At 45.4% G+C, this 13855-nt stretch overlaps 1 protein-coding gene across 1 annotated transcript in view; it reads right to left on the bottom strand.

The window, feature by feature from the left end:
* The window catches only part of PLCB2 (phospholipase C beta 2), a 104810-nt gene that overhangs the window by 60164 nt on the left and 30791 nt on the right, over window positions 1-13855 (bottom strand). The window contains exons 4-6 of the mRNA XM_083165932.1: window positions 4489-4629; window positions 791-870; window positions 397-450 (exon numbers count right to left, since the gene is read on the bottom strand). Of these exons, the coding sequence (XP_083022058.1) occupies window positions 397-450; window positions 791-870; window positions 4489-4629 (275 nt within the window). The remainder of the gene's footprint in view (window positions 1-396; window positions 451-790; window positions 871-4488; window positions 4630-13855) is intronic.

Below are 13855 nucleotides of genomic sequence, written 5' to 3'. Positions count from 1 at the left end.
CACCCTCACACCTCCCCTACTTCTTCCTATACCAACCACACTAGTGCACCCTCACACCTCCCCTACTTCTTCCTATACCAACCACACTAGTGCACCCTCACGCCTCCCCTACTTCTTCCTATACCAACCACACTAGTGCACCCTCACGCCTCCCCTACTTCTTCCTATACCAACCACACTAGTGCACCCTCACGCCTCCCCTACTTCCTATACTAACCACGCACGGGAACCCGCTTAACAACTGTGCCAACTGCGATTCATAGACACAGTGTTCTCATCTTACTGGTTAACAAGTTCTCTCATAAGCAGAGCGGTCCCTACGCTGGGTGTAAGGGCTGCCATCTTCTGTCTATAAATGACCTCCTAACCTTGGCTACGTAGTACTGTATTACTTACTTGCGTACAGGAATCTTTCCCTCTGGATTTAGCTGAAGCGTAAGCTTCACGTGTCTAAAAAGAGCAAAAAAGAGAGAAATCAGAACAAACAAAGACATGAATGATTATAATTAAAGGTGCTTTAGTTCAATGTCAGGAACTCTATGGAAGAGAGAAGCTGCAATGTAAACTTATCCATTGCAAGATATAATACAAATGTGTTACAATCATGATTGGCGTTCATCAGTAAATATTCAGATAGTAAGCAAGAGGGTTGCAGCATATTACAGAGAGCGTGACTGGATCTTGTGCAGCCAGATGCCAGGGTCAGCCACAAGTGCACTGACATGTTCTGCAAATGATAAAGAGGTTGAAATGTAATTACAATTCCCATACATTATACTACAGTACTTACATTTTCTCATAGAAGGAGTAACGGGAAGCATTGTATAGCAGGGGATGCTTGACCATCGCCAGGATATCAGTAGCCCAGGCCTGTAAACAATATTACCAGTTACATTACGGGAAAAACTCTGCTCCATATTACTGACACTTTTTAAGTTCTATGACTTTGGTCTCACACAACTAGGCTCAAATTTAGTTGGTTGTAAAAAACAACACATTGCGTTCAGTTGTTAGCGATTTTAAGCTATTTTATATGCGATCTGACTAGATCCTACATCGCTGTGTGTGTAGGGGCCATAGCGAGAGTGTTGCGTGGCCCAGCGCATCAATATTGCTGATAGAATCAAGAATGAGCAGGGAGCATACATTTACTCCTTGCCAGTGTTCTCTCACTTATTATTAACTGGCAGAGAAAAGTTGAGAGGGGCTATCCGCACAGACCTGGTTTTCACTTTATTTACAGACCTGGGGCTTGATTCTGGTTGACTCGATAAGATTCAAAGATCATAACTTACTGAGTCCCAGGGAGCCCGCACCTCTGAAAAAATGCCCCCCCTCCCCTCCATCATGTGATGTCAGCTGCCCGACTCCGGGATACTGCGTCACGGCTGCATTTACATGGGTGCCTATGTCGGAGAGCCATCATTGCCCCCAACTCCCCCAGAGAAGGCACATGTGCATAACCGATTATGCGCATACGCAGTGCTTCAACATCGGTCCCCCGTGCGGACACGTGGGGAACAGAACAAATTAGAATCAGGGCCCTGAGGCCTTGAGAGAATTCAGCCCAGCGCCGGTTCTCACTGTTACAGAACATTCATGTTGCGGGATTCCGTACGGTTAGGTCAGAACGTTTTCATGTAAACCAGAGCGGCTATTTATTCAAGTATAATAGAATATTAGGAATAGGAAGAATCCCAGGACTGGGGGTGATTACTGTAGATAGTTCCCAGATGTGAAGAAGCTGTAAGTTATCAAGTCCGTCTTTTATCCTGAGAATATGTAGATTGATCAATGTGGATCTCAGCTGCTCTGGGTTATGTCGTCTGAAGTGGAGTTACAAACAGACTTGGATGGTTGTGGGGAGTTCCCATTGTTCACAGCAAAATTACATGGCTGGAACCGCCGTCATTATTACAGTACTGTCAGGGAATATCATGGGAGGCTATGGGTCATGGAAGGTCATTAGGAAAACCACTATTGGTCGACAGGCCATAGGTTGACACAGTAAAAAGGTTGACATCCTTAGGTTGACAGGGACGAAATGTCGACACAAGCAATTGGGTGACATGGAAAGAGTTTTTCACGTTTTTGGTTGTCTGTGTTGACATATGTCAGCATGGATACTGTATAAGCGTCCTGCTACGCTCGCCATGCTTCAGGCGCGGTGCCTTGCTACGCTTGGTACACCATTACAGGGAACTACCAAAGAGCTACTGTACTTTACAATCATGGGGGTCAATTACTAAGATGTCTATTGAAGATAGGATGTTGCCCGTAGCAACCAAATAAATTCTATTTAGCTTCTAGAAGGTGCTAAATAAAGGAGTAGAATCTGGTAGGTTGCTACATCCCATCTTCAATAGAACTCCTATCTTATTACATTTACCCTAAAGACCAAACAGCACGGACACCAGGGTCCGCAGTGTAATGAGCAGCCGTCGTGGTATATTAGCAAATTGTTTGGTAAATAGACCAAAAAATGCAATTTAGAAAGTATACAAACCCCCCCCCCCCCCCCCCAGGTAAAATCAACCACTGTCTCTGCCTTTGAAGCCAGATGCAGTCCTATTGGAAGTCCGACCTGCCAGTCACTCAAGGCAGTCCCACTGAGAGGCGTGTCCTCCCTCCAGGAAGCCTCTCTCTGAGGCAATCCCAAAAACTGATTAAACCTACAGGGGCTCTGCATTTTTTTGCCGGCCGCAGCTTTGGCATGGCAGGTCCCAAGTTAGAACCTGAAAATGTTGTGAGGTATGGTATAAGTTATGAGGTATGTACAGGGCCGGATTAACAATGGGGCTGATGGAGCTACAGCTCCAGGCCCATTCTCCAAATAGGCCCATTCTGTAGCTGAGGACCAGAGCTTTCCAACAAGCCCAGCCCCGTGTCGGTAGCCCCCCGGGAACCGGAGATACCGCCAAGCAAACCTGGAACGTTTTCCCCATAGGATAACATGGGACCTGCTAATTCCGACCTCCACCCGGTTCCAACGGCTGCCAGTTCCCCCTCCGGCATCACAGAAGCTTGAGGTTGATCTCAGTCGAACCCAAATCGCTGGGCCTTCAATCTGATACCTGGTCCATATGGGTTCATTGGTTCTAGAGATATTGCGGGTAAACCAATTTTTTTTCATTTCTGAAATGTAATTTCATGGCTGTTCATGTTGTTTGACAGATTTCTCTGGAACCAAATGGCCCAGTTTCACGGGACCAAAATCATTTAAAGCCTACATGTAAATCGGTCAGTTGGTTCCGAAGATGTAGCTGGTTGTTTAAAGGGGGACAGGGGTTGTTTTCTCTCCCCCTCACACAAAAAAATGCAGGGACTAGGCTGGTGTAAAACGGTCCAGTCCGGGAATGTCCCTGCATGATCTTGGGGCCATATTCCCGGGTAAATCCCTGCATTTTCTGGTGTGAAAGGGGTATTATTTCAAATAGCCGACACATGCAGTGCTCTGAATACAGCCAGACAGCCCCCTGCTCTCTGCCCAGCTGTCAATGGCTGCCATTTCTGCCCGGCGGCGGCTATCCCCCAGTTACCGCAAGCATGTATTCCCCCTTGGCAATGAGCATGTAATCCCACATGGCAATGAGCATGGAACCCCTGGCAATAAGCATGGAACCCCTGGCAATGAACATGTTGGTAAGCAACACTTAAGTAGCATCATTTTTCATAGGCATTATGGTGTTTGGCATAATACATAATGGAGAATATGGTGTTTGGCTTAACATGTAATGGGCATTATGGTGTAAATTTTTAATGCGCGCCTTCAGCGTGCAATGCCCCTATTTATGAAGCATATTGTGCATTATTGCTCAATCTGTTTGGTATAATAATGTGTATTTTGGCTCAATCCATGTGGCAAAATGTGTATTTTGCCTTAATCTGTGTGGCATAACGTGAATTTTGACTCAATCTGTGTGCCATAGTGTGAATTTTGGCTCAGTCAGTGTGAATTTTGGCTCATTCCATGTGGCACAATGTGTAAGAGGCAAGTACAGTATAAGGGGGTTACTATTGTGTTGCATGATTTTTTGTATAAGTGGTATATGGTGTGGTAAATTTAGGTAGCCACATAAAAGGCGCTGAAATGTTGTCTACCAAGTTTCGGCTTTCAGTATTTTTTTTATGACTGGAATGCTGCCTCGCCCTGCAAGTATCTTAGAACATCGGTATCCTGCATGTGCACCTTTGGAGGGCACCCGCCAATATATCTCCCTGCATTTTTCCTATGCCAGCCCCCTGCCTTTTCCAGGCATATATAATTAGTTGAAAGTATTTACACAAATACAGACACACCCATGAGCAGACCACCCAACCAGAACACTGGCCACGCCCCCCACATTATTAGGTGCTGGCCGCAACCCCTATTATTGTGCATAAAAGGCCATTGATAATTTTCAGCTCCAGGCCCATTTAGACCTTAATCTGGCTCTGGGTATGTATAAGTTATGTATAAGTTTACAAGCAGTCTCAGATATACAGCACCTTTCCCACGTTCTCCTTGTAGGATACAAAGTTATGGAAGGTGAGATCCACCATGTCCGGGCCCGTGACAATACATAGAGTTTTGGCAAGGAAGTTGTTCTCAGGGAAATCCAAGTTAAAAACTTCTCGTAATTTCTGGGTCTAAACAAAAAGATCAGATCAGAGCATTAGTCAGAGACAAGTAGATTGCAATACAATATACTTATGTGCTATATACAGTATAACGATTAGGGGGCTATTTATCAAAGGAGAGAGATGAAATTGTGAGTGATAGAGTACTAACCGGTCAGCTTCTTATTTACAAGTTCAGGACCCCATACACTACTCCGGGGTATCGCATGGTAGCCACGCAGGAGATTTCCCGGCAGCTGGATCGCATGTGATACATTGTATGTGGTCATTTTGTATACCATGTATCGCATGCGATCCCATTCACCGCCAGGTCCGATAAATCGTTGCGGCAGCGGTGACAATTCAGATTGTGCATCGGATCGAAATCACAAGTAAATGACTTAACATGATTTATCAGCCGATGCGTCAATGTCAATGCAGCTGATGTAACGTGTGGGAAGAGTTAGACTTGGGTGGGGTTTGTACTTTAAACTGAGATCTATATTGCAGTGTAACAATAATGCAGCCAGTATTTACTCTGCACAGAAACAAAATAACTCACCCAAATGTAACTGGCTCTGTACAGGTTACATCTGCCCCACCAGTTATTTTAGAAACAAGTTTTAAACCAATATATCATGCGCTTTTAGGCAGCCTGAGGTAGCACTTCCAAAAACATTGAAGAACCACTTCAAATAAACCTACAATACCACACAGATATTGGAGAGTTCTCTGGGTGCTAGATGTGTTGCACTTTCATAGTCCATCACCTTAGGACTTCTTCTTCCTCCTTCTTAGAGATAGGGATAACTCAAAAGGAAAATGCAGGACAGGAAAACATCAGAGTGCAGTCAATTTTAATAAAATACAAGTTAGAAAACAATTGATAGCGGGTTTGTATCAGAGGACTCTTGCCCACAAACAATCACAGTCCTCTGATACAAACCCGCTGTCAATTGTTTTTTAACTTGTATTTTATTAAAATTGACTGCACTCTGATGTTTTCCTGTCCTGCACTTTCCTATCCCAGCTTACTGCGAGGAGGTCTGCTGGCTGTGAGAACAATCCATGCCTTTAGATTGGAAGCTTTGCGAGCAGGGCCCTCCTACCTCTATGTTTGTTTCCAATTGTAAAACGTAACGGAATACGCTGCGCTATATACGAAACTGTAAATGAATAAATAAATAATGCAGTCTGCACAATATATTAGTGTACATGACATCCACACATGACGCTGGGGGTCATTCTGGTCGGTTCGCTAAGCAGCTGTATTTCGCTGTTAGCGAGCCTTCTAATGCCCACACTACCCCCTAGAATATGGGCCTCTGAGACAAACTTTTTACTACATGTTCTTCCCTGTGTATTAATGTGTCAGTCTATAGAAAAGAGACCGGCCGGCATACACTTATAAGCTGTCCTGGGAAGTATTATCACAGCTACAGCAGGCTGGGAACCGCGTCTTCCCATCCCCTCCGTCTAGCCTAACATCCTGTATAGTTTAACTTAAATATTTATGTTAAACAAAGTGAATGTGACACCCTCCAGATTCCCCAGCACAGGCGGGGAAGAGATTTGTGATGTGTTAAGTGATGGTGACACAGGAGACTTCCTCAGTCTGTTGTGGTGGTAATCTAATACAGAATCACTGAGCAGATGTAATGTATAATTCTTATGTTGTATGCATTATAATACACAAAACATTCATTATTCCTTTAAAGGGACACTGGGTCTGATACAGGATGTGTAGCTTCAAGCACTGATTTCATTGGAATGTCCTTCCACTATAATAGTGTTATAAATTGATGGCACTGAGTGTGGCTTACTATTCATTATGGGGCACTACTGAGTATGGCACACTATAAACGTGGGGCACTCCTGTGTATGGCACAATATATATATATATATATATATATATGGGGCACTACTGTGTATGGTGCACTATAAAACATGGGGCACTCCTGTGTATGGCTCAATATAAACGTGGGGCACTCCTGTGTATGGCACAATATATATATGGGGCACTACTGTGTATGGCACACTATAAACATGGGGCACTCCTGTGTATGGCACAATATAAATATGGGGCACTACTATGTGTGGCATACAGCTAAATATGGGGCCCTTCTGTATGTGGACTCTATAAATATTGGGCACTCCTGTGTGGTACACTATAAATACGGGGCCTTACTGTGTGTGTCATACTGCTAAATATGGGGCACTCATGTTGTGTGGCACACTATAAGTATGAGGCACTCCTGTGTGTAGCACACTATAAACATGGGCCACCCCGGTGTATGGCACACTATAAACATGGGACACTCGTGTGTATGGCACACTATAAACATGGTGCACTACTATGTATGGCGCACTATAAACATGGGACACTCCTGTGTATGGCACACTATAAACATGGGGCACTACTGTGTATGGCGCACTATAAACATGGGACACTCCTGTGTGTGGCACACTATAAGTATGAGGCACTCCTGTGTGTAGCACACTATAAACATGGGACAGTCCTGTGTATGGCACACTATAAACATGGGACACTCCTGTGTATGGCACACTATAAACATGGGGCACTACTATGTATGGCGCACTATTAACATGGGCCACCCCGGTGTATGGCACACTATAAATATGGGGCACTACTGTGTATGGAACACTATAAATACAGGGCACTACTGTGTGTGTGGCATACTGCTAAATATGGGGCACTCCTGTGTGTAATACACTACAAACATGGGGCACTCCTGTGTATGGCATACTGCTAAATATGGGGCACTCCTGTGTGGTACACTATAAATACGGGGCCCTACTGCGTGTGTCATACTGCTAAATATGGGGCACTTATGTTGTGTGGCACACTATAAGTATGAGGCACTCTTGTGTATGGCACACTATAAACATGGTGCACTACTATGTATGGCGCACTATAAACATGGGACACTCCTGTGTATGGCACACTATAAACATGGGGCACTACTATGTATGGCGCACTATAAACATGGGCCACCCCTGTGTATGGCACACTATAAACATGGGCCACCCCTGTGTATGGCGCACTATAAATACAGGGCACTACTGTGTGTGGCATACTGCTAAATATGGGGCACTCCTGTGTTTGGCACACTATAAACATGGGGAACTCCTGTGTTTGGCACACTATAAACATGGGGCACTCCTGTGTATGGCACATGGGGCACTACTGTGAATGGCACAATATAAATATGGGGCACTCCAGTGTGTGACATACTGTTAAACATGGGGCACTCCTGTGTTTGGCACAATATAAACATGGGGCACTCCTGTGTTTGGCACAATATAAACATGGGGCACTCCTGTGTTTGGCACACTATAAACATGGGGCACTCCTGTGTATGGCACACTATAAACATGGGGCACTCCTGTGTTTGGCACACTATAAACATGGGGCACTCCTGTGTTTGGCACACTATAAACATGGGGCACTCCTGTGTTTAGCACACTATAAACATGGGGCACTCCTGTGTTTGGCACACTATAAACATGGGGCACTCCTGTGTTTGGCACACTATAAACATGGGGCACTCCTGTGTATGGCACATGGGGCACTACTGTGAATGGCACAATATAAATATGGGGCACTCCAGTGTGTGACATACTGTTAAACATGGGGCACTCCTGTGTTTGGCACAATATAAACATGGGGCACTCCTGTGTTTGGCACAATATAAACATGGGGCACTCCTGTGTTTGGCACACTATAAACATGGGGCACTCCTGTGTATGGCACACTATAAACATGGGGCACTCCTGTGTTTGGCACACTATAAACATGGGGCACTCCTGTGTTTGGCACACTATAAACATGGGGCACTCCTGTGTTTAGCACACTATAAACATGGGGCACTCCTGTGTTTGGCACACTATAAACATGGGGCACTCCTGTGTTTGGCACACTATAAACATGGGGCACTAGTGTGTGGCACACTATAAACATGGGGCACTCCTGTGTTTGGCACACTATAAACATGGGGCACTCCTGTGTTTGGCACACTATAAACATGGGGCACTCCTGTGTTTGGCACACTATAAACATGGGGCACTCCTGTGTTTGGCACACTATAAATATGGGGCAATGCTGTGTGTGTGTAGCATAATGGGAATATGGGGCACTCCAGTGTGTGACATACTGTTAAAAAGTGGGGCACTGCTGTGTGTGTGTGTGTGTGTGTGTGTGTGTGTATGTGTGTGGCATAATGGGAATATGGGGCACTCCAGTGTGTGACATACTGTTAAAAAGTGGGGCACTCCTGTGTATGGCACATGAGGCACTCCTGTGAATGGCACACTATAAATATGGGGCACTGCTGTGTGTGCGGTATAATGGGAATATGGGTCACTCCAGTGTGTGTGTGTGTGTGTGTGTGTGTGGTAAAATAGGAATATGGGGCACTTCAGTGTGTGACATACTGTTAAAAAGTGGGGCACTCCTGTGTGTGGCACACTCTGGGTTTGTGGCCAGTTAAGGGGCATGTGTGGTAGTAGGATGGCATACTTGGAGTTCTTAGGGGCATTGAAGGAACATGTGTGCTCTATACAAGTTTTCAGATATTTGGTGAGACATGGTAGTCTGACACCTCACCTTTTAAACTGGCTCCTAGATTTTACAGAAATTTGTTGCACCCTGACATCTATACTCACTGATAAACCAATTCCAATTACAGTGGTCGGTCCTAAAATCATATCCAGCCAAAGTGTTATATTCTCACTCCCAATCTGATTTTTGACGGTTGATGGTTCTTTGCAATTTCTAAATTCTAATTTCATAAATCAGAGATTTATTAAGAGCAAAATTTATGGTACAACGTAGATGAAACATAAATTAACATTCAAATAAAAGGCAAAACATCTGTGAGACGGAGGCTCTGTCTGAAGCCCTGTATATTATGCTGTAAACATGCATGTCAACCCTTTTCACGTCAAACTTTTTTAACGGTGACCTTTTGCTTGTCTTGACCTTTTGACAATGTAGACCAGTGATGGCTAACCTTGTCACCCCAGCTATTGTTAAACTACACATCCCAGCATGCCCTGCATCAGTCTCAGCATGGCCAAATAGTAAAACTGTAGCAGGGCATGCTGGGATGTGTAGTTCAACAACAGCTGGAGTGTCAAGGTGAGCCATCACTGGTGTCGACCCTTTGCATGTGTTGACCTTTGACTGTCGACCAATACTGGTCGAGCTTTTGACTGTCGACCTAACAACCCATACACAAGAAATGGGTTGAAGCCAGTTTCCAGAATATCTACTGTAATTTCGTTCTAAAATAATTATGCCACCAGGTGGCGCTGTTCTGCCATAGTCTAAACAATTCCTTTCGTTCTCCAAGCAGCGTGGCCGGCTGCAGCCATTGTAATAAAAGACAGTATAAATAGCATTGTCTATACAGAGCAGCAGCAGACAGAAGCTGAAAAGAAATAAAAAAATAAAAGATTTCCATTTAATTTGTGCTATGAAGATTGAGAGTATAAAGGGGAATCATTCTGAAGAGTTGACATGTTATTTGTATTATTATTGATGATCTGTAAGGCGCCACCGCAGTGCTCCGCATTACAGCAGGGAAAACAGAATATACATAATACAGGAAGATAGAAGGTAGAGGAAATGAATGGAGACATAATACGCATAGGGTAGGAGAATCTAATGGGAAAGGCACAGCCTAGACAAGAGTCGCAAGTGTATCTAATGCAGGGCTGCCTACTTTTGCACTGCCATCTCCAGGAGAGGGCAGCCAGGGAGGTGGCAGGGGGGCGGAGCCGCTGATGGGGTGGGGAAAGGTGCAGAATAGGGGTGGAGCTACAGCAATTAATATTTTGGGGGCGTGGTCAGTGTGACCGCATCCTCGTGGCCGCACACCCTGCCGCGCATTGCTAGTATTGCATGCATTTCACAGCAGGGTGTGGGGCAACAATGACAAAAACGGGGGGGGGGGGGGGGGTTACGATTTCCGGGACCCTCCCAGCCATTCCGGGAGGGTAGGTATAACCCTGATCTAATGGATATTGGGGGGGGGGGGTTACGATTTCCGGGACCCTCCCAGCCATTCCGGGAGGGTAGGTATAACCCTGATCTAATGGATATTGGGCGTAAGTCAGCATGGATCCCTAATCAGAAAGAAATCCCGCCCTGTGTAAGTTTGGGAGTAAGTTATGAATGGATCACTATCTGGCATCGACTCGCAAATCAATATGCAATTCCCAAACCATTGATAGGTTATTGCAGTCTGTGCACATGTGAGTAGCTCTGACCCTTCCCCCAATCAGGAACAGAGACAGGCTGATCGGGGCCGGCACTGACATCGCAGACCTCCCGTAAGACACCTGGGCACGCCCATATTTTTGGACACTTCCAGAAAACGTCAGATTGCCACCCCCAAATGCTGGGCTCATGTCAGTCAAGCTCTGGCCGCATTGGGTTTATGATCAATATGCAACTTATGTCGCTATTTTCCATTGCGTACGGAACGCATGTGCAGTCATTTGATAATCGCTGCAGGTCGACATGGGGTTAGGTTGACACCAGCATTAGGTCAACGTGGTTAAGGTCGATGTTCAAAAGATCGGCATGGTGTTTTTCACTTCTCGCTGTGCTCGCCATGCTTCGGGCACAGTGCCTTGCTGCGCTCGGCACACTATTTTATTCTCCCACCACGCCCTAGTGGATGGTAGGGCATGAAATACCGCCTGTCGGCACATGTCGGCTAAATAAAAAAAAAGTGAAAACCCCATGTTAACTGTCAACCTTCCCCATGTCAACATAATGCATGTGTCGACCTAACCCCATGTCATAAAGAGGGGATACTATGTTGATATTTCATACCCTACCGTCCACTAGGACGTAGAGGGAGAATATGATAGTGTACCGAGCGCAGCAAATCACTGTGCCCGAAGCATGGTGAGCGCGGACGCTGTACACTTAAGCGGTGTCCATGTCGACTACGACGACATTTGGGACAAAAAAAGTGAAAAACTCATGTCATCCCTTCCCATTTTTTACCTAATGCTTGTGTCCAACTTCCAACCCTGTCGACCTTAGCCATGTTAATCTTTTACAGGTGTCAACCTAAGACCTGTCGCCGTTCATTGGTCGACGCAATGTATGTCGACCATAATTGAATCGACCCTAGGACCCCTACCCAATAAAGAGTCCCCAAACACTTTATTTGTTCATTTAAATAGTTGTAATAAGTCTGAAATATTGTTGTTTTCATGAGCTCTTTAATCTGATGTTTTGAGTTCATTCTTGTTACAGTCACTCCATCCCCAAATATTATAACGTGTTTAATAAATCTGCCGGCTACAGAAGATCCTGCTGTGTATCACGCTGCTCATTCACAAACAGATGCACAATTCTCGCCAATGATTCGCCGATAACGTCATTCGAATAACACAATAATTCAGGACACTGAAATTGTACAATAGTGACTGCAATCCCGAAAATCCTGATGTCCCCTATAACAGTGGCGTATTTCATCAAGACTATAACGAGCAGAATTATAATAGGACATTTTTAATTAATGAAGGAATGGTTATGAAATAATGGTTATGAAAATAATTAGTAGGCAGCACTTTTTAAAACAAATATATTTTCATGGGGAGGCAATTATGTAAATGAGATAATTTGCATGAGGCCACTGACCGAATGCTCGTGTGTATGTGCCAGGCAAGCAATTTGCTTATTAGGCATATCCGTAAACGATGATGTGGTTAGCGACAGACCTTTACAGAGTCATCACAGCCCAGCTTTGTCGTTGCCTCTTCCACAAGATTCTGATCCCAGCTCTGACCCAGGTCCGACCTTTTCACAATGAACCCGGGTCGTCCATTAAATACACAGGGTGACCCAGGTTGAATTGCTGGATTAGTCGACCTAAGTTATAGCCCTTTCACACCGCACAAATAACCCGGGTCTGACTCGGGTTGTTGCCGGGTCGACCCAGTTCACTGTACTGTGTGAAAGGGCCAAGGTCCAGCAAAACCCCCAATCGGACCTGGGTTGCTGTGCAGCTTGAACAGGTAACCCGGGTCCCGTGCACACTATAGGGAGAAGCAGCGTCAGCTCCAAGCGCTGCCTCCTCCCCCACCCCCCGATGACACTCCACTGCTCTGCCCCTCCCCCGATTATGTTAGCGGCCCGGCTTATTGGGGAGTCACTGTGGGAGCATCACCTTGCAAATGGCGGGTCGCTCCAAGGACGGACCCGTGTCCAAATCCCACGTACTATACGACCCGGCATTTGTGATGTGAAGGGGGTATAATTCAAGTTGGTGCTTTTACACTGCACCTTGGCTCAGGTAGACCTGGCAATAACCCGGGTTATAGGTGCAGTGTGAAAGGAGTATTAAATGCAGGCGTTCTAGCTCAGATAATAATAGGATTTGTATAGAAAGAATGTGACGGAGCTTGTTCTAATGATATGCGGAACAATAGTAACTGCCATTATTGTACAGTAAATACAAGAAAAAGGAAATGTGTGTTGACACTAGAACAAAGCCAACAAGGCACTGACTGCGCCAACAGAATGGGACAAAGGAGGCCCATGTTCCTATTTGTGATCAGATAAATGAGGGGTGTGCGGCAAGAGGCCCTCCAGCTGGTGTACTAGACATCCCAGCATGCCCTGCCATAGGTTTTGGCTATGCTGTTACAGAGCATGATGGGATGTGTAGTTCAACAACAGCTATTCCCCAGCCATACTAACCATATTTTCCTCTTCTCCAAGAATGTCTGGGAATCTCCCATACCTTGGAGAGTTGTACTGGACCCCTAGGGGTATAGATCGCCCTCACAGATCCCCAGGAAAGTGGCTAAACTGTGGGGCTGGGTGACACTATTTGTGCTGAATCATTAGGGGGGCTGCCTACATTGAGGCAATTCACTTTGCTACAACCCCCTGAATCTTCCACTTGGACCTCCCTGCATGTCCAAACTATGGCCCTCCAGCTGTTGTGAAACTACAAGTCCCATCATGCCTTGCCACAGTTTTGCTATTAGCGAATGCTACAACTATGGCAAGGCATGCTGGGATGTGTAGTTTCACAACAGCTGAAGGGCCACAGTTTGGGCATGCATGAGGGAATAAACAGCTGGCAAATATGGCTTCAACTGATTGATTCGGTATGAAATACCGACAGTCAAAATCCCAACAGTCATAATACCGACAACCATTGACCGATGGTCAAAATACAGACATTTAAAATGCTTCCGCACA

This window comes from Crinia signifera, chromosome 12 (assembly GCF_055691185.1).
Source record: "Crinia signifera chromosome 12, ASM5569118v1, whole genome shotgun sequence".
NCBI lineage: Eukaryota > Metazoa > Chordata > Amphibia > Anura > Myobatrachidae > Crinia > Crinia signifera.
The sequence above is the reverse complement of the archived record's forward strand: the minus strand, read 5'-3'. Positions and strand labels throughout refer to the sequence as shown.